This window comes from Salmo trutta, chromosome 15, assembly GCF_901001165.1.
Source record: "Salmo trutta chromosome 15, fSalTru1.1, whole genome shotgun sequence".
NCBI lineage: Eukaryota > Metazoa > Chordata > Actinopteri > Salmoniformes > Salmonidae > Salmo > Salmo trutta.
Genome location: NC_042971.1, coordinates 18,400,084 through 18,421,082, shown reverse-complemented (window position 1 = coordinate 18,421,082; position 20,999 = coordinate 18,400,084). Strand labels below are relative to the sequence as shown.

General features: G+C 45.0%; 1 protein-coding gene across 2 annotated transcripts in view; it reads left to right on the top strand.

Moving 5' to 3' along the window:
- Positions 1 to 13,009, top strand: part of LOC115148587 (kin of IRRE-like protein 3) — a 312,244-nt gene extending 299,235 nt beyond the window's left edge. For both annotated transcript variants that reach the window (XM_029690610.1, XM_029690611.1), the window contains exon 16: positions 11,232 to 13,009. In XM_029690610.1, coding sequence (XP_029546470.1) covers positions 11,232 to 11,717 — 486 coding nt within the window. In that variant the 3' untranslated portion in view covers positions 11,718 to 13,009. The remainder of the gene's footprint in view (positions 1 to 11,231) is intronic.
- The last annotated feature ends 7,990 nt before the right edge of the window (positions 13,010 to 20,999 follow it).

Sequence of the window (20,999 nt, the reverse complement as noted above, 5' to 3'; positions counted from 1 at the left end):
CAGTGGTCTGTAATTGACAGACTAAAATGTGTGCTCTACTGCAGTATGAAGCATTAAAGGGTTAGTTCACATAAAGCAAAGATCTACTCGTTGTTTCGACTTATGGTATTGTCAGTTCATCCAGACATTTAAGCCCTTTGGCATTGCTCAAACTGTTTGAATGAAATGATAACAGACTAGGTAATCTGGAAATAGGCACGGATATGCAAAATCATTTGGGATATTGGAAACTTCCACTTTCAAAGGCTTTATTTAAGCCTGTTCCATGACACCTTTGAACCTGGACTCTGACTCTTATCTGTGAGGCTACCCCTTCTCCATCTCCCAGGTCAGATGTGTTATCTGCTGATATATTCTCATAAACCTTCCTCTTCCTCGGCTAATTCAATTCCCACTCTTGATATGCTGCTGCTTGGTGTACCATCCCTTTTATCTTGCCATCTCTAATAGTTATTTGCAATAGCCCCCAGCCACAAGTACAGACAAAGATACAGAATCTGCTTGCTCTGACAGCAAAGTTAGTATTTTTCCGCCTTTGGAATGTCGGCAGGAAAAGTCTGTCTCCCTCCTCCAGGAATCAAACAATCAGTTAATTTCAAGAAAGGAAATGGAGTAACATAGAGAGAATAAGAGAAGGAAGGGGGAAAAATGCTTTACACACGTAGGCCGTGACTGAAAATAAACTGCCGAGGCAATTTTTACACATACAGTATGCTGCTCCTACATGTGATATCATCAAGGCCATTTAATTGGCTGATAGCAGGATTTATTTGTCTTCGTGGGAGGTGACTATTTCACACCCCAAAAGCAAGTAATCTATTTTTCACATGTTCGCATGCATCAGCCTGTTTCTTCGTTTTCCCATCATTCTTATGAATAGCAGTTCATTTGGATGTGACTGACCTTGGTCACAATAAGGCAAGCATTTGAATACATGAGAAACAATGGCTGTTGCTGTGTCACAGCTTGAGACCACCTAGGATTAGGGCATAAATACCTGTTGATGAAGCCTGACATAGAAGTCAAGTTTATACTCTGCTTATGCACTCCGAGGTGAAGTTTCCCCTAGGTACAGATCTAGGATCCCCTTACCCTTCCCCATTTCTTACCTTAACAATTAGTGTGGGAAATGTCAAACTGACCCTTTACCCTACTCTATGTTGATGCTCTTTGTGGAAGAAACAGTTAGGGGGATCAGCCTCACACAGAACACCAATAATGTAAGCGGTGCCTCAAAGTATTTATATTTCATCATGAAGTACATATATTCATAACCGAAACTACGCAGCATAACTCTTCCCGGTTCAAATGAAAGCCAATGACTGGCTCATCAAAAGAGGAATGGCAGAAATGAGATGTTTCTGTATGACTGTGCTGACGCAGATAAGGGAACAGATGATCTTCTTTCAAACTGTAATCATCAATCTTTCAGTGAGTTATCTTTTTATTTAAAATGTTTTATTTAACCTTTATTTAACTAGGCAAGTCAGTTAAGAACAAATTCTTATTCACGATGACGGCCTACCAAAAAGCAAAAGGCATCCTGCAGGGACAGGGGCTGGGATAAAAAAAAAGTAGGACAAAGCACCCCATCACGACAAGAGACACCACAACAATACATAAAAATAGACCTAAGAAAACAACACAGCATGGCAGCAACACATGACAACACAGCATGGTAGCAATACAACATGACAACAACACAGTGACAACACAACATGGCAGAAGCACAACAGAAGCACAAAACATGGTACAAACATTTGGGCACAGACACAAAGGGCACAGCACAAAAGGCAAAGAGGTAGAGACAACAATACCTTACGCGAAGCAGCCACAAGTGTCCATGATTGAGTCTTTGAATGAAGAGATGGAGATAAAACTGTCCAGTTTGAGTGTTTTTTGCAGCTCGTTCCAGTCGCTAGTTGCAGCTAAGTGAAAATTGGAATGACCCAGGGATGTGTGTGCTTTGAGGACCTTTAACAGAATGTGACTGGCAGAACGGGTGTTGTATGTGATAGCGGGGAGTGAGGCCTAAGAGGGTTTTATAAATAAGCATCAACCAGTGGGTCTTGCAATGGGTAGAAATCAGTGGAGGCTGGTGACTTGAAAAATGAAGGAGGATGGGAGACCCACGGTATTGGCGCAGAATGCACGGAGACCAAAGTGTGCTTCAAAAATCATCAAAGATTAATTATTTTAACCTAAAGCATTTAAATAAAGACATTTATAGTACAATATTATGGGGAAGGGGAATGAGAGGGCTACTTACACAGTGTGGAAAGGGATCACTGCAGTGATTGAATGAGGGTGTGTGGCATGGGTTGAGGTGTTCAGAGGACAGGATTTTACTGGGAAGACAAAAAACAATGACACAGGACACTACACAGTTAGACAACATAGCTAAGAATGAGTTAGTCTAAGCAAGGAGTAAAATCTTTGTGTAGTAACGTGATTGTGTAAGTGATTGACTCTACATACAGTAAGGAGAGAAAATTGGTAGGGGTACTCACTGTGCTTGGAAGGGAAACATTGTCCCAGTGAATGAGTGAGCACATGAGACATAGTGGCTTCAGTTAATTTATTTATTTCACCTTTATTTAACCAGGTAGGTCAGTTGAGAACAAGTTCTCATTTACAACTGCGACCTGGCCAAGATAAAGCAAAGCAGTGCGACAAACACAACACAGAGTAACACATGGGATAAACAAACGTACAGTCAATAACACAATTGAAAAATCTATGTACAGTGTGTGCAAATGTAGTAAGATTAGGGAGGTAAGGCAATAAAAGAAAGAAAGAAAGAAACGCACACCTATTTAGGCAAGGTGCTGGCAAGCAGAGTGGAACACTTAAAAAAATAAAGGAGAGCTGCACACTCTAGGAGCTCAGATACAAAAATATTTATGTCCAATGTTTCGACAGACAAGCTGTCTTCATCAGGGTATAATGACAAACACTGCGGGATGACTCATTTATATAGTGTCAAAAGACACACAGGTGTCTGTAATCATGGCCGGGTGTGGCCTGATATCATTGGTTAATTCTCATATTAAAATAACATACACAAAACATAAATGGATAGCGTACGATCATAGATACAATTTGGCTACATAAGCCTACAAACATTTACAATACCAATCACAATAATCACAAGAATGGCTTCAGATCAAAGTCTACGTTGAGACCGAAGGGAGCAAGGGTCTTTAAATTAAAGATCCAAGCAGCCAGGACCCAAAAGTAGAAGCTCGAATTGTTTGGGCACAGACCTGGATAGTATGACAGAACTCTGCAGGCTATCTCTGCAGTAGATTGCAACTACGGAAATTATGTCAGGAGTAAGTTGACAATGGTAGTGGAGTGGAGTACTCATCAGCTCTTAATCAGGGAACATGTGGGGACTTAGCTGTAAATACAAACAGCAGATACATTCCATTACAGCTGTGCCATCGTAGGTTTGGACAAAGAGTTTCTCTAAATCAAATCAAACACATTTTATTTGTCACATACACATGGTTAGCAGATGTCAATGCGAGTGTAGTGAAATGCTTGTGCTTCTAGTTCTGACCATGCAGTAATATCTAACAAGTAATCTTACAATTTCACAACAACTACCTTTTACACACAAGTGTAAAGGAATGAATAAGAATATGTACATATAAATATACGGCATAGGCAAGATGCAGTAGATGGTGTAGAGTACAGTATATACATATGAGATGAGTAATGTAGGGTATGTAAACATTATATAAAGTGGCATTGTTTAAAGTGACTAGTAATACATTTATTATATCCAATTTTGTATTATTAAAGTGGCTAGAGATTTGAGTCAGTATGTTGGCAGCAGCCACTCAATGTTAGTGATGGCTGTTTAACAGTCTGATGGCCTTGACATTGAAGCTGTTTTTCAGGCTCTCGGTCCCAGCTTTGATGGACCTGTACTGACCTCTCCTTCTGGATGATAGCGGGGTGAACAGGCAGTGGCTCGGGTGGTTGTTGTACTTGATGATCTTTTTGGCCTCCCTGTGACATCAGGTAGTGTAGGTGTCCTGGAGGGCAGGTAGTTTGCCACCGGTGATGCGTTGTGCAGACCTTACTACCCTCTGGAGAGCCTAGCAGTTGCCGTACCAGGCGGTGACACAGCCCGACAGGATGCTCTCGATTGTGCATCTGTAAAAGTTTGTGAGTGTTTTTGGTGACAAGCCAAATTTCTTCAGCCTCCTGAGGTTGAAGAACCGCTGTTGCACCTTCTTCACCACGCTGTCTGTATGGGGCGACCATTTCAGTTTGTCCGTGATGTGTACGCCAAGGAACTTTACACCTTCTCCACTACTGTCCCTTCGATGTGGATAGGAGGGTGGTCCCTCTGCTGTTTCCTGAAGTCCACGATCATCTCCTTTGTTTTGTTGACGTTGAGTGTGAGGTTATTTTCCTGACACCACGCTCTGAGGAGCCTCACCTCCTCCCTGTAGGCCGTCTTGTCGTTGTTGGTAATCAAGCCTACCACTGTAGTGTCGTCTGCAAACTTGATGATTGAGTTGGAGGCGTACATGGCCACGCAGTCATGGGTGAACAGGGAGTAGAGGAGATGGCTGAGAACGCACTCCAGTGTTGAGGATCAGTGGGGTGGAGATGTTGTTTCCTGCCCTCACCACCTGGGGGCGTCCCATCAGAAAGTCCAGGACCCAGTTGCACATAGCGGGGTCGAGACCCAAGGTCTCGAGCTTATTGACGAGTTTGGAGGGTACTCTGGTGTTAAATGCTGAGCTGTAGTCGATGAACAGCATTCTTACATAGGTATTCCTATTGTCCAGATGGGTTAGGGAAGTGTGCAGTGTGATTGCGTCATCTGTGGACCTATTGGGGCGGTAAGCAAATTGGAGTGGGTCTAGGGTGTCAGGTAGGGTGGAGGTGATGTGATCCTTGACTAGTCTCTCAAAGCACTTCATGATGATGGAAGTGAGTGCTACGGGGCGATAGTTGTTTAGCTCAGTTACCTTAGCTTTCTTGGGAACAGGAACAATGGTGGCCCTCTTGAAGCATGTGGAAACAGCAGACTGAGATAGGGATTGATTGAATATGTCCGTAAACACACCAGCCAGCTGGTCTGAGCATGCTCTGAGGATGCAGCTAGGGATGCCGTCTGGGCCGGCAGCATTGCAAGGGTTAACACGTTTAAATGTTTTACTCATGTTGTCTGAGGTGAAGGAGAGCCTGCAGGTTTTGGTAGCTGGCCGTGTCGGTGGCACTGTATTGTCCTCAAAGTGAGCAAAGAAGTTGTTTAGTTTGTCTGGGAGCAAGACATCGGGGTCCGCGACGGGGCTGGTTTTCTTTTTGTAGTCCGTGATTTACTGCAGACCCTGCCACATACCTCTCATGTCTGAGCCGTTGAATTGCGACTCTACTTTGTCTCTATACTGATGCTTAGCTTGTTTGATTGCCTTGCGGAGGGAATAGCTATACTGTTTGTATTCGGTCATATTTCCAGTCGCCTTGCCCTGATTAAAAGCAGTTGTTCGCGCTTTCAGTTTTACGCAAATGCTGCCATTAGTCCAAGGTTTCTGGTTGGGGAAGGTTTTAATAGTTGCCGTGGGTACAACATCACCGATGCACTTGCTAATAAACTCGCTCACCGAATCAGCGTATACATCAATGTTGTTGTTTGACGCTATCTGGAACATATCCCAGTCCACGTGATCGAAGCAATATTGAAGCATGGAATCAGATTGATCGGACTACCATTGAACAGACCTGAGCACGGGCGTTCCCTGTTTTAGTTTCTGTCTATAGGCTGGGAGCAACAAAATGGAGTTGTGGTCAGATTTGCCGAAAGGAGGGAGGGGCGGGGCGGGGGGGGGGGGGGCTTTGTATGCTTCACGGAAGTTAGAGTAGTAATGATCCAGAATTTTGCCAGCCCGGTTCGCCCATTCAATATGATGATAAAATTTAGGGAGCCTTGTTTTCAGATTAGCTTTGTTAAAATCCCCAGCTACAATAAATGCAGCCTCAGGATATGTGGTTTCCAGTTTACATAGAGTCCAATGAAATTCTTTCAGGGCTGTCAAGGTGTCTGCTTGGGGGGGATATACACGACTGTGATTATAATCGGAGAGAATTCTCTTGGTAGATAATGCGGTCGGCATTTGATTGTCAGGAATTCTAGGTCAGGTGAACAAAAGGACATGAGTTCCTGTATGTTGTTATGATCACACCATGACCCATTAATCATAACGCATACACCCCCGCCCTTCTTCTTACCAGAGAGATATTTGTTTCTGTCGGCGCGATGCATGAAGAAACCAGGTGGCTGTACCGACTCTGATAACGTATCCCGAGTGATCCATGTTTCCGTGAAACAGAGAATGTTACAATCTCTGATGTCTCTCTGGAAGGCAACCCTTGCTCGGATTTCGTCTACCTTGTTGTCAACAGACTGGACCTTGGCGAGTAGTATACTCGGGAGCGGTGGGCGATGTGCCTCCGTCTACGGAGCCTGACCAGAAGACCACTCCGTCTGCCCCTTCTGCGGCGCCGTTGTTTTGGGTCGCCTGCTGGGATCCGATCCATTGTCCTGGGTGGTGGTCCAAACAGAGGAGCTCTCTCTATGAATTTAAATAAGACATCTCAAAATTCATAACTTCAAACACAGAATGCGCATCTTGCCCACTTGGCACATCAACGTAGCCGAAGAAACATTCCTGAATAAAGCCTTGATCATCCACATACCTGACAATAAATGACAACTGCAAGCAGACTGGTGGTACCATAGGTCCCAGAGCGGTGGGGCAATTTTTACCCCTTGGGGCCTGGAATTTTTCCTTATAAATTAACCTAACTAAGAAAATTCTGCACCCTATTAGGTATGACAGTGATTAATCAGCTGTAACAAAGGTTTTATATGGGCTATGATGGGATGTAACGGCTGTCTAAGGAAGAAGTGGACCAAAATGCAGCGGAATTAGGGTTCGTCATATTTAATTCACGAACACTATGCATTTACAAAAAACAACAAAACTGACAGCCAACACAGTCCTGTCAGGTACAAGCACACTGACATCAACAATTACCCACAACCCCACAAGGCAAAGTAGGCAACTTAAGTGTGACTCCCAATCAACCACAACCCTCTACAGCTGTGCTTGATTGGAAGTCACACGGCCAAAATCAATGAAACAATAAAAAACACACTCCCTTCTGCCACGTCCTGACCCAACTACCCCCTCTACTGGTCAGGACGTGACAGTACCCCCCCCTCAAGGTGCAGACGCCGGGATGCACCTAAAAAAGGAAAATAAGAAAATCCCCAACAAAATTTAACATATAAACAATAAGGGAGGGAAGGGAGGGTGGCTGCCGTCACCGACGGCACTGTGCTACACCCTCCCTCCCCAACCCACCTATCCTGGAGGTGGTTCAGGTGCAGGACGTGGACCTCGCTCCACCTTTGGCGTCGCCCACTTTGTTGGCGCCGATAGCTGCGCCGGGCAGACGGGCCACTCGGGCTGACCCTGGCAGACGGACCACTCTGGCTGGGTCGGAAGACATGCGGGCCACTCGGGCTGGGCCGGAAGGCAGGAGGGCCACTCGGGCTGGGCCGGAAGGCAGGAGGGCCACTCGGGCTGGGCCGGAAGGCAGGAGGGCCACTCGGGCTGGGCCGGAAGGCAGGAGGGCCACTCGGGCTGGGCCGGAAGGCAGGAGGGCCACTCGGGCTGGGCCGGAGGGCAGGAGGGCCACTCGGGCTGGACCGGAGGGCAGGAGGACCACTCGGGTTGGACCGGAGGGCAGGAGGGCCACTCGGGCTGGGCCGGAAGGCAGGAGGGCCACTCGGGCAGATCCTGACAGGCCGGGCACCTTGGCAGATCAGGGCAGGCGGGCACCTCTGGCAGAACAGGGCAGTCTAGCCACTCTGGCAGAACAGGGCAGTCTGGCCACTCTGGCAGAACAGGGCAGTCTGGCCACTCTGGCAGAACAGGGCAGTCTGGCCACTCTGGCAGAACAGGGCAGTCTGGCCACTCCGGCAGAACAGGGCAGTCTGGCCACTCCGGCAGAACAGGGCAGTCTGGCCACTCCGGCAGAACAGGGCAGTCTGGCCACTCCGGCAGTACAGGGCAGTCTGGCCACTCCGGCAGTACAGGGCAGTCTGGCCACTCCGGCAGTACAGGGCAGTCTGGCCACTCCGGCAGTACAGGGAGTCTGGCCACTCCGGCAGTACAGGGCAGTCTGGCCTTTCCGGCAGTTCTGGGCAGTCTGGCCACTCCGGCAGCTCTGGGCAGTCTGGCAGCTCTGGGCAGTCTGGCAGCTCTGGGCAGTCTGGCAGCTCTGGCAGCTCCGGCTCAGGATTCACCAGGCTGGGGAGACATAACGGAGGCCTGGCTCTGGGCGCAGACCCTGGACTCACCAGTCTGGGAAGACCCGCTGGAGGCCTGGTTTGAGGAGGTGGCACAGGAGAGACCAGGGTGGAGAGACCCACTGGAGGACTGGACCGTGGAGGAGGCATGGGCTTGACCAGGATAGGGAGACCCACTGGAGTACTGGTCCGTGGAGGAGGCACAGGCTTGACCAGGATAGGAAGACATGCAGGAGGCTTGGTTCTGGGCGTAGGCACAGGACGTGCAGGGCTGGGAAGACATGCAGGAGGCCTGTTTCTGGGCGCAGGCACAGTCTTTACCAGACAACCAGCACGCACCTCAGGACGAATATGGAGAGCTGCCTCAGGTGACATTATTCCCACGACACGCTCATTAGGGCGAATGCCGTACTTTATGCACCACACTAACAGCTCTCTCATCTCTCTCTCTCCTAATTTCCCCATTAACCCCGTCACAGTCTCTGCCTCATATCCCTCGCTCACCTCCAATGTCATCCCGACTGGCTCTGGTTCCGACCTCAGCTCCACCGACTGTCCCATGTGCCCCCCCCAAAAAAAGTATTGGGGCTGCCTCTCGCGCTCGTTGCGCTCTCTCTCCTCGTAATAGCGCCTCTCCGCTCTTGCCGCTTCAATCTCCCACTGCGGGAGGCGATAATCCCCAGCCTGAGTCCATGGTCCCTCTCCGTCCAGGATCTGTTCCCAAGTCCATTGGTCCATCACGCTGTAGTCCTGCTGCTCCTTCCTCTTCCGCCGCTTGGTCCTGGTTTGGTGGGTAATTCTGTAACGGCTGTCTAAGGAAGAAGTGGACCAAAATGCGGCGGAATTAGGGTTCGTCATATTTAATTCACGAACACTATGCATTTACAAAAAACAACAAAACTGACAGCCAACACAGTCCTGTCAGGTACAAGCACACTGACATCAACAATTACCCACAACCCCACAAGGCAAAGTAGGCAACTTAAGTGTGACTCCCAATCAACCACAACCCTCTACAGCTGTGCTTGATTGGAAGTCACACGGCCAAAATCAATGAAACAATAAAAAACACACTCCCTTCTGCCACGTCCTGACCCAACTACCCCCTCTACTGGTCAGGACGTGACATGGGACCAGTTTTTCCTAATCAAGTTACGTGGTTTGAAAAAACTCCTGGCCCTGGGGGGATGAAAACCTTGTCAAACTGCAGCTACCTTATATTTGTCCATATAAATTATATTTAGACTAGATTAGGAGGGGGATTTCCTCTACCCAGACAACAACTGATAGACAATAGAACTCACAGGGCTGAGCTTGCTTTATGCATGTTTGCATCATGCAGGCCTATGCAATTGTAGGCCTTATAAAAACAAATCTCACATCTGCCATCACTAGTATGTCGATTGATTAATTCCAGGTAATCATTTTTGATTAAAAACATATAGGCAGCCTAGCCAGCCCAATTTTGGATATAATCTAAATTTGATCAAATTCACATTTTCTCCAGACATACAAATTGACCATCAATACATAACGTTACCAATTAGTTTACCCTGACCAAATGGACAGGGCACATAGGCTGTATGCAGCTGCTCTTATTAGTAGCCTACAGTTGATCAGACAGAAGAATTGTCTAATTTTCATCCCATACAGCATGTCAGATTTGTAATGTTTAGGTGTAGCCCAGGCTGCGGCAACATTTATGTCATGAGTTTTTGCTTGTGTCTGTCCGGAGTGATTACATGTTATCATCTTTGCTAAATAAATACCGGAGGAAAGTGCAAAGCCTACTTGAGCGCACGCGAAAAAAATGTGCTGCATCATCTTTAATCTAACATTTAATGGATGATGCGATGGAAGCTATCAAATCATTCATAATTGTTTTCGACAGTCCAGAAAAGATGTTCAGTATGTAAAGCATCGTAATGTGCAATTACAGGCGGCTTGATGTTAACCAGCTATACATTTGATACCAGTTGGTATTGAACGCTCTCACCTTTTCATCCTTCTTCATGAAACTGATCTCAGGCAGAGGTCAACCCTCGCTTGCAATTCAGCGTTTGCTATTCTACCATTTTGGCTGAGAAAACTGCACACTTGCGCTGGTAGCTAGCTAGCTACTGAAGTTAGCAAGGCAACTTTAAATAAATTGCACTAACTGGACACAAAAATAAAGTTCTACACCCAAGAAAACAAATGATAACATACCTCCTCCTACCTTCTCAATTTTAGGTAATAAGATTATCGTGTTAACGTGCAGAAAACCCAGGCTTTTGGATGGTAACAAGATCATATTGTACAGAAATTTCATCAGATAACATGAATACAAAGCCGGTGAGAGGTGGTTAGAATAGGATCGGAGGCCAAGAGTCCGTGTAAACAATAGAGTCAGAGTTGAGAGTGTGGGAACAAACATTGTCTGGGACAGACAAAATATAATATAAAATATATTTAAAAAAATGTTTCGTGTAAACGAGCAAGTTCATAGTCAACAAAGCATGCAGGAGTCATGGTGCAAATAGCATAAAATATTCTACACACAACACTGTTTGGTGTTGTTTAGTTTAGGTGACTTGCTCCAATTCCGCACAATGCTTCTCTTGATCGGACACTAGACCTGAGCACCTAGTGGCCCTCGGCAATACTGGCAAGATGCATTTCATTACTATCACCATTGTGCCTAATGAGAAAATTAGTTTAGATAGGAACGGCTATCTGTGATTCAGACCTGAGATGTTCTTTGGCTAACAATGACCAGTTCGATTGCAATCACAATAACAACTACCAAAATAGTAACTGCACTGACATGCCTTCCATTTTATTCGTCTCCTATCCTTACACTAAATTAACACCTCCCTTTGTGTCTTTGTCCCCTCTCCTCCACAAGGATCCAACCAATGGCTATTACAGTGTCAATACCTTCAAGGAGCACCATGGCACCCCGACTATGTCAATGGCCGCCAACCAGACCAGTGGCGCTGAGGTCAGGAACCCTTTGGCTTCTTCTTCATCCACCATGGGAAAGCAGCGTGTGCCTACGGGCATGTCCTTCACAAACATCTACAACACGCTAGGTGCTGGGCCCAACCGCCTGTACGACTACAGCCAGCGCTTTGTGCTTGGCATGGGCAGCAGCTCTATCGAGTTGTGCGAGCGCGAGTTCCAGCGGGGCTCACTTAGTGACTCCAACTCCTTCATCGACACGCAGTGTGACAGCAGCGTGAGCAGCTACAGCAAGCAGGACGGCTACGTGCAGTTTGACAAGGACAGCAAGGCCTCGGCCGCCTCCTCATCTTCCCACTACTCACAGTCGTCCTCACAGAACTCAGACCAGACGCGGCCGCTGCAGAAACGCATGCAGACCCATGTGTAATGGCAGAAGGAGCTATGGATGGGGGTGGGTTCGGACGGGATGGGTCGAGGATAGCACCTTTGGACACTTTAAGGAACACTGCCTGACTGGTATACAGTGCTATTTTTTGTTTGGTTTGTACTCTGGTCCACCCGAGGGAGATGATGCAGTATTCCACCTTTGGCAGATGGTGGGCAACTACGGTGTCCATATTAGGACAGCCTGATGTCCTGCTGAGACTGAGGCTGTTGTAATATGGACATTGTACGTACCACTCTCTTTACATGTTATTTGGATTAAATGGGGTTCACTCTATTCCCCTTGAAACAGGTTTTTTTAAACAAAAAATATCATAACCTTGAGAGCTACAATTGGTGGAAAAAAGATGACAATCAAAAGTCCACTTTCTAAATGAAAAATGCTCTGCTGTTGTCCCCTATTCTGTTTCAGCTAGTGGACTGCATCAAAATGCACAGCTGTAGGTATTATTCACACGTCTGTATGGATAAATTCCAGAATTGTTTAAAAGTTTATTTTCATTATGGAGGAAGAAAAACTCTTGGGCCTATGTTCAGCTGCCCGGTTGGGGTTTGAAGAACAAAGGGGTATTGTTAAAAACCACCCAAGGCATTTCTTGTAGGTGCAAAACAATATCCTTAGATGGATAATGAAACCTCTGAGGACATATGATGTGAGCGGCAGGCAATGTAATAAAGACGAACACCTTGCCAACTGGCTGACCTGCAGGTCTAATATCCCTACACCTGGACAACTTTAACACTCAACGGATTATAGATTTTGTCCCTTTTGGTTATCTAGGTAAATTCCTTTATTTTGGATTTATGGTGATTTTTTTGGCCTTTTTGATGTATGCCTTGTGAAAGTTCATTACTGAGTCACAGATCATAGATAAATGCATGGAGAAGTGGATGTGTCATACTGTTGTACTACTTCACTTGAGCTGACTTTTCAATTGCTTTGTTCACTCACAAACCGTCGGTTCCTGGAACCGTTTTTTTTTCTTCTGAAAGGACAGTGTCATATTTACACATCAGAGAAAGGGTCAAGGACCTTATCATCTGTACTTTTCCATTCAATGTGAGACACTTGCAGCCTGATTTTATATGTGTGAGCAGATAGCTGTGGAGCCAAATACAATGTCATCTCTGCTGGAGCTGTTCTAATTTTTGTGGCTTGCCATACTTAGCTGATATCGTGTTGTTTACACTGGAGCTCTGTAAATCCAGCATTTTTGTGTACTGTGATTTGACCACTAAATGACGGCGATGAAGATAAAGTAACTTTTTTCTGTCTGTTGCCTCTGTGGTTACAATGACTTGGTGCCCACTGTTTAAAGTTTTGTCTCAAATGGTACTATTCAGTTTGAAAAGTGACAATTAGGTGGTTCTGTTCAAGAGTAAATACTGAAGGTGGTTATCAAACAATATAATTAACATTTACTACAGTAGGACCTCAAACATATGAACTCGCTGAGAATGTAGGTAGTTCGGAACACAGAAATGTCTGTAACTTTGAATTTCACTTAAAAAAACACGCCAAACCTTTATAGAAAAATATTGATTGCATATTTACATGTGTTTTACTTTTACATATCCCAGTTTGATATTGTCAGTTCGGTTGAGCAATCAATCTGTAACACTGGGGTTTGTGTCTTTGAGGTCCTACTGTACTATGACTTCATTAAATAATTACTATTGATCAATATAACTCAATATGATATGAAACAACTCAATATGATGAAGGTTGCGTGGGATCTTTTGGGATTTTAAGTTGAGAGTGCCAATATGAGCATCCTCACAGTGAAGCATTGTCTCATACAACAAAAAGCCAACAAATCTTAATTCCTCTCTTAACTACGTTCAAAAGCAAATGACTAATTTGGGTAACAGTTTCCAATCATTAATAAGGCATTTGTTAATTCTCTAATTGCAAGTCATTACACCAATATAAACAATCACCAGTATTTAATTTATAAACCAAATTACTTCCCAATGTATTTTGATATTTGAATGCAGCCTCCATACATACGCTGCCTGTTTGGTAATGACCAGCACCACCATTCATAATGACTGATTATCATATGTCTTACAACAAAGAGATGGCTGTCCTAATATGGACAACATAGAGATGACTTTTTATAATAACTATAAGCAGAGAAATGAAGGGTGTCCTTGGTCTATGGTCTATTGTCATATTACAGAAAGGTATTTTAGTGGACCTTGCAGTGAGCATATTTGTATGGTGTCCATCATTAGAATTTAAACAAGTCTTGCTGAGACTGAGGCTGTCCTAAACTTGTACCAATATTGTCATAATATGGACAACCCTACATTGGTACCATTTTAGAGTTAATGTCCTTGTCAATTAATAATTTGAATCTTCATGTTTACACTGCAAAATGGACAGGTGTTTTGCTTATGGGACAATCTGCAATTGACTAAAGCATTTTGTCTGCAGATATCCATCTAAAGAACAACTATCATTTCACTTATCCATGTAAAGAACAACAGCTTTGAAGCGCTTAAACCATTGAGTAATAAAAAGCTGCAATATCCTACTTTAAACATCTAAATATAATTATTTTGGGAGGGATTGCTCTACAATCAAAGTCAGTCCCATCACTGTAGTATAGATCACATTATTTTCAGGCTTCTTTTATAACAATAATGACTTTTTGATATTCTACATCTCACAGTCGTATGACAACTCGCTGCAATCACAAAGATTATCTTTATGGTGGAGCAGTTGACGCTACAAAATGTATGGAGTGGCCAGTCTGGTCCATCTGTTAGGGCCGCTGAGACCAGGAGACATGTATGCTTGAGTCAGCAGGGGTTTGAATCTTGCCAACTGCCCTTTGACTCACTCTCCTATCTTCCCTGTCTATCCAACACTGTTGTATTGTGTGACGACCCTCCCACTCTGTCTGCCGTATTCTCTCTTGTTCTTGTTTCTTTATTAGGAGGCCGGTGGGCGGAGTTGGAAGGGTCGTCAGATAAATGGGAAACACCTGGGCTCGGGTGTTTCCCAGGATAAATGGACCTCTTCCACATTCATTGAGGAGACTCTCTCCACACAGACACCTTGTTGCTTTGGTTGTGTAGTTTTGTGGTTTTCTTGGTTATTTGCTTTGGCACCTTTCAACACTCTGCATTATTACATTCAAGTATGCAACACACTCACTTACACTACTGATTACTGATTACACATGCCATTGTTAACTTCTTAGTTGCTTTATTTAATAAATATATATTTTTGATACACCTTGTCTCCACGTTGTCTCCCTTTTGTTACGAATCCTGAGCCGGTTCGTAACAAGTGGGGGCTCATCCGGGATCTTGAACTTGTGTTTGGGAGAAAACATGGAGGTATGTTAACTTGAGGTGCTTTGTTTGCTAGTTTGAGTTTGGTGCTCAGTACTGGTTGCCTTTGTTGGTTTTGTTTGTGTGCTGTGTTGGAGAGAGTACATTGGTTAGTTTCCAGGTCCTGCCTAGCCTGGAAACGCTTGTTTTACTCGCTGTTGGAACATTGGTTTGAGGTGAGTACAATCAGCTGTGTACCTCGGTGGGAGATTTGGATAGGGTAGTGAAACTTACTACCTGGAGCTATAGTCTTTTTCCCCTGATAGGCTTAGCGACGTGTTTCATTTTTGGAATATGTTGGGCATTGTTAAAGTTTGTTATTTTTGTGTGGTGTCTGTGGACTGAGCAGTTGTCTCGGGAGCACATCCGTGGCTTGGTGGAATCTACCAGCGTGCTGGGGGGTTACTTCCTCGCCAGCGGGCTACAGTGCATAATTACCCACCGCAAATCTGCATGAAGACTAGGGTTGAGTTATTGTAAGTTTTGGGGAAGCTCCATCTCTCATCTCTTTTCTGTGGTGCCCGGTGTGATTGTATATTCTCTTGTTGTGGTCTGGTGTGCTCAGCAGAGTTGTTGGAGTGACTATGAACCGTTGAGGAGTGACTATGAACCGTTGAGGAGTGACTATGAACCGTTGAGGAGTGACTATGAACCGTTGAGGAGTGACTATGAACCGTTGAGGAGTGACTATGAACCGTTGAGGAGTGACTATGAACCGTTGAGGAGTGACTATGAACCGTTGAGGAGTGACTATGAACCGTTGGGGAGTGACTATGAACCGTTGAGGAGTGACTATGAACCGTTGGGAGATGCGGTCTCTTGTGTGACCTGTTCCTGAGTGTTATGTGACTGACCATTGTTTGGTTTTGTCGTGTTCTAACTTTCCTGTCTGTTCCCTCCTGGTCTTGTGTTCTCCTTTCCTCTTAAATGTTGCTTCCTGTGCACAAAGGTTGCTGAGGTCTGGGGAGAAGGAGGTTGGCTGGGGCAAGTGGAAGGTGAACATGTAACCTCGTAAATTTGGGACGCAGAGGCTTGTGTCAATTTGGGACGCAGAGGCTTGTGTCAATTTGGGACGCAGAGGCTTGTGTCAATTTGGGACGCAGAGGCTTGTGTCAATTTGGGGTTGTCGTGTTCTGTCGTTCCTGTCTGTTCCCTCCTGGTCTCGTTTTCTTCTTTCCTCTTAAAAGTTGCTTCCTGTACACAAAGGTTGCTGAGGTCTGGGGAGAAGGAGGTTGGCTGGGGCAAGTGGAAGGTGCACATGTAACCTCTTGTAAATTTGGGACGCAGAGGCTGGTACCTTGTTCCGGGGCCCTTGTTGGTCCCCGGTTTTATGGGGGGGGGTGTGACGACCCTCCCACTCTGTCTGCCGTATTCTCTCTTGTTCTTGTTTCTTTATTAGGAGGCCGGTGGGCGGAGTTGGAAGGGTCGTCAGATAAATGGGAAACACCTGGGCTCGGGTGTTTCCCAGGATAAATGGACCTCTTCCACATTCATTGAGGAGACTCTCTCCACACAGACACCTTGTTGCTTTGGTTGTGTAGTTTTGTGGTTTTCTTGGTTATTTGCTTTGGCACCTTTCAACACTCTGCATTATTACATTCAAGTATGCAACACACTCACTTACACTACTGATTACTGATTACACATGCCATTGTTAACTTCTTAGTTGCTTTATTTAATAAATATATATTTTTGATACACCTTGTCTCCACGTTGTCTCCCTTTTGTTACGAATCCTGAGCCGGTTCGTAACATATTGCTTCAAAAGATACAAAAGGAGTAGAACTGACCCACACATAAAACAATGGCATTGAGTCTATATACAAAGTTTCAAAAAAAGCAATGGTTGAGTTTCAAATAAAGCAATGGTCAAACATAAAGACAACTATCTTCCTTGCGGTAGTGAAATGTAAAATCATAAGAAATCCTCTAATGGATTCAGTCTTTTCCAAATGTGTGTTGATTGGAGCTGTGTTTACAAGCCAACTCAACCACATGTTAAATCCTCCTGAATTGTTGCACCTCCTCCTACAGTTCCACTGTTTACCAGGGATCCCTTGTGAGCCTGCTAAGAGCCTGCATCTTGTAGAAGATAGAACTGCTGAGGGAATCACACTGGATGAGCACATATTTGGAGATGCTCACTCAAGCCTGTTTGTTTTGAGGCTTGCAATTGATTTGGAAAAAACAACTCAAACAAATAAATATACAGCATAGTGTATGTATGCCAATGAGAGTCCAGCATATTTATGAATTCAGAAATAAATAACTTTCTATTTGCATTCCAATCCCAGAGCCTGACAGCAATTGTAGAAGTGCAAAAGTAGTAGAGTTGCTGCTGTCTTGTGGTTTATTCTCCCCTGCTCAAAGATTTACCTATTGCCTTCCTCTTCTGTATTTCTCACTGTTTTCTGAGATTAAAGCTGTTTATTTGGGTAGATTAACTAGTTTGCATTCATTTCTTGTCCATCCAGCAAAACTGATGTACAGTTGAAGTCGGAAGTTTACATACACCTAGGTAGGAGTCATTAAACAGTTTTTCAACCACTCAACACATTTCTTGTTAACGACCTATAGTTTTGGCAAGTCGGTTAGGACGTCTACTTTGTGCATGACACAAGTAATTTTTCCAACAATTGTTTACAGACAGATCATTTCACTTATAATTCACTGTATCACAATTCCAGTGGGTCAAACGTTTACATACACTAAGTTGACTGTGCCTTTAAACAGCTTGGAAAATTCCAGAAAATTATGTCATGGCTTTATAAGCTTCTGATAGGCTAATTGACATGATTTGAGTCAATAGGAGGTGTACCTGTGTATGTATTTCAAGGCCTACCTTCAAACGCAGTGCCTCTTTGGTTGACATCATGGGAAAATCAAAAGAAATCAGCCAAGACCTCAGAAAAAAAATTATGACCATCATTATGTTTGGAGGAAAAAGGGGGAGCCTTGCAAGCCGAAGAACACCATCCCAACCATGGAGCAAGGGGTTAGCAGCATCATGTTGTGGGGATGCTTTGCTGCAGGAGGGACTGGTACACTTCACAAAATAGATGGCATCATGAGGTAGGAAAATTATGTGGATATATTGAAGCAACATCTCAAGACATCAGTCAGGAAGTTAAAGCTTGGTCGCAAATGGGGCTTCCAAATCGACAATGACCCCAAGCATACTTCCAAAGTTGTGGCAAAATGGCAAAAGGACAACAAAATCAAGGAATTGGAGTGGCCATCACAAAGCCCTGACCTCAATCCCATAGAACATTTGTGGGAAGAACTGAAATAGCGTGTGCGAGCAAGGAGGCCTACAAAACCTGACTCAGTTACACCAGCTCTGTCAGGAGGAAGTGGCCAAAATTCAAGCAACAAGCTTCCCACAAACTTATTGGAGGCTTCGGGCCATGGAGGCTTCGGGCCATGGATCGTCACTGGAGGCTTCGGGCCATGGATCATCACTGGAGGCTGGGTGCGTGGAACAGGCACAACACGTCCTGGTTGGATACCCACTTTAGCTCGGTAAGTGTGGACAGCTGGCACAGGACGCACTGGGCTGTGAAGGCGCACTGGAGGCATAGTGCATAGAGCCGGCGCAGGATACCCTGGACCGTGGAGGCAGACTGGCGGTCTGGAGCGTAGAGCTGGTACAACACGTCCTGGCTGAATACCCCTTGTCGCATGGCAAGTGCGGGGAGCTGGAACAGGCCGCACTGGGTTCTGCTGGCGAACTGGGGATACCGTGCGTAGAGCTGGCGCAGGATATCCTGGGTCGAAGAGATGCACCGGAAACCAGGAGCGCTGAGCCGGCACAATCCGTCCTGGCTGAATGCCCACTCTAGCACGGCAAATTCAGGGCACAGGCACAGAGCGCACCGGGCTATGAATCTGTATCTCCAGTACGCATCACCGCATAACCCGGTGCCTGACTGGTCACACGCTCCCCACGGTAAGCACAGGGAGTTGGCTCAGGTCTAAACCCTGACTCCGCCAATCTCCCTGTGTGCCCCCCCCAAAACAATTTGGGGAGCTGCCTCTTGGGCTTCCGTTGTTGCCGTGCTAATTCCTTGTTGCGTTGCCATTCCTCTTTTGCTGCCTCTATCTCCTCCCTTGGACGGCGATACTCCCCAATCTGCGTCCAGGGCCCCTTGCCGTCCAGGATCTCCTCCCCTGTCCAACTATCCTGGCCACGCTGCTTGGTCCGTTTTTGGTGGGATCTTCTGTCACGTTCGTCTGAAGAAGGAGACCAAGGTGCAGCGTGGTAGGCGAACATTTTTCCTTTATTCAAAATGAACACCGTCAAAACAACAAAAACAATAAAGCACAAACGAAACGTGAAGCGAATGGCGTGCTCACAGGCAACTAACCAAAAAACAAGATCCCACAAAAACCCAGTGGGAAAAGGCTGCCTAAATATGATCCCCAATCAGAGACAACGAAAGACAGCTGCCTCTGATTGGGAACCATATCAGGCCAACATAGAAATATAAAAAAACCTAGATATACATAATCTAGAATGCCCACCCAAATCACACCCTGACCTAACCAAATAGAGAAATAAAAAGGCTCTCTACGGTCAGGGTGTTACACAAGGTGTCAAAATCTCAAGTAAGCTCCTTTGCCGTTGTTGAAGTGTGTGTTAAAATGGTTAGTTCAGTACTCTACAAATTAATATTAGATGGTTCCTTACCCTTAAACAGTGGAGGCTCCTCAGAGGAAGAATGGGAGGACCATCCTCCTCAGTGAATTTCATAACAATTCTAAATTGCAATACATTTTAAAATACATCATTTTTAGATAAAACTACACTAAATATATTCAAATGTCACCAAATAACTGATTAAAACACATGATTTTGCAAAGAAGGTCAACAGCAATCTGTAGGGTAGCACTATGGTGTAGCCGGAGGACAGCTAGCTTTCGCCTGGTCACATACAGCTAATGTGTCGTGCATTGAAGTCCACAAGCTAAGGGAAGAGGTGAGAGAAGTATAGTGAATAGGACAGATCTCTCCAACCCTGTTCTTGGAGAGCTACCATCCTGTAGGTTTTTTACTCCAACCCTAATCTAGCACACCTGATTCTAATAATTAGCTGGTTGATAAACTGAATCAGGTTAGTTACAACTGGGGTTGGATTGAAAACCTAAAGGAGGGTAGCTCTCCAGGAACAGGGTTGGAGATCCCTGGCATAGGACATGGCTGCCATGAAAGTGAACTGTGTATACGCGTGAACACGGGTGTATCTATTCCACAGAAAAACATTTCTTAAGTGAAAGCCTTAAAGTCTTAAAACAGGGATAAACATACCTGAATTTGTCTAAAATAAACTCATTTGCAACTGTTGGACTAATGATTCCAACCTATATCAGATAGATCCAGGTAAGAGTGTGCAAGGCGGTATTGAATGTCAAATTTGTCTCTCGACCTGTGCGCACCTACGTTGTATACTTTCATTCATAGGCTAGATTGTAGCAACCTCATGATGGGTATAGGAATGTGAGTATCATGTAGTAGCCTAAACCTATCGCTGTTACATTGAACTGGGTGAATGGAATATGAATGAGAGTCATCTGATATGCTGTAATAGAAATAAGGCCATGCTCATTAAAAAAATTACCCTTCCTCATCTTAAACAGTACTGACCGCCACTGCCCTTAAAGTAGTCTACAGGCCAGGAGAAACTCTAATCCATGGTTCAGTTTTCTTTAGACAGCTACTATAAACTTCAGCTAACTTCAGCCACTGCTAGCTAAAATCAATGGGAGTGGTAGGGGCATGTGGTTCCTGTTAAAAAGTACATCTACAAATCACATTTTAAGAAATGTCATACCAGGTATGAGAATGTGCCCAACTAATCCTTAGCTTTTTAAGTCATGACTAGTTCAAAGCTCCATTCGTCTAAAAATAACTTCTGAACAC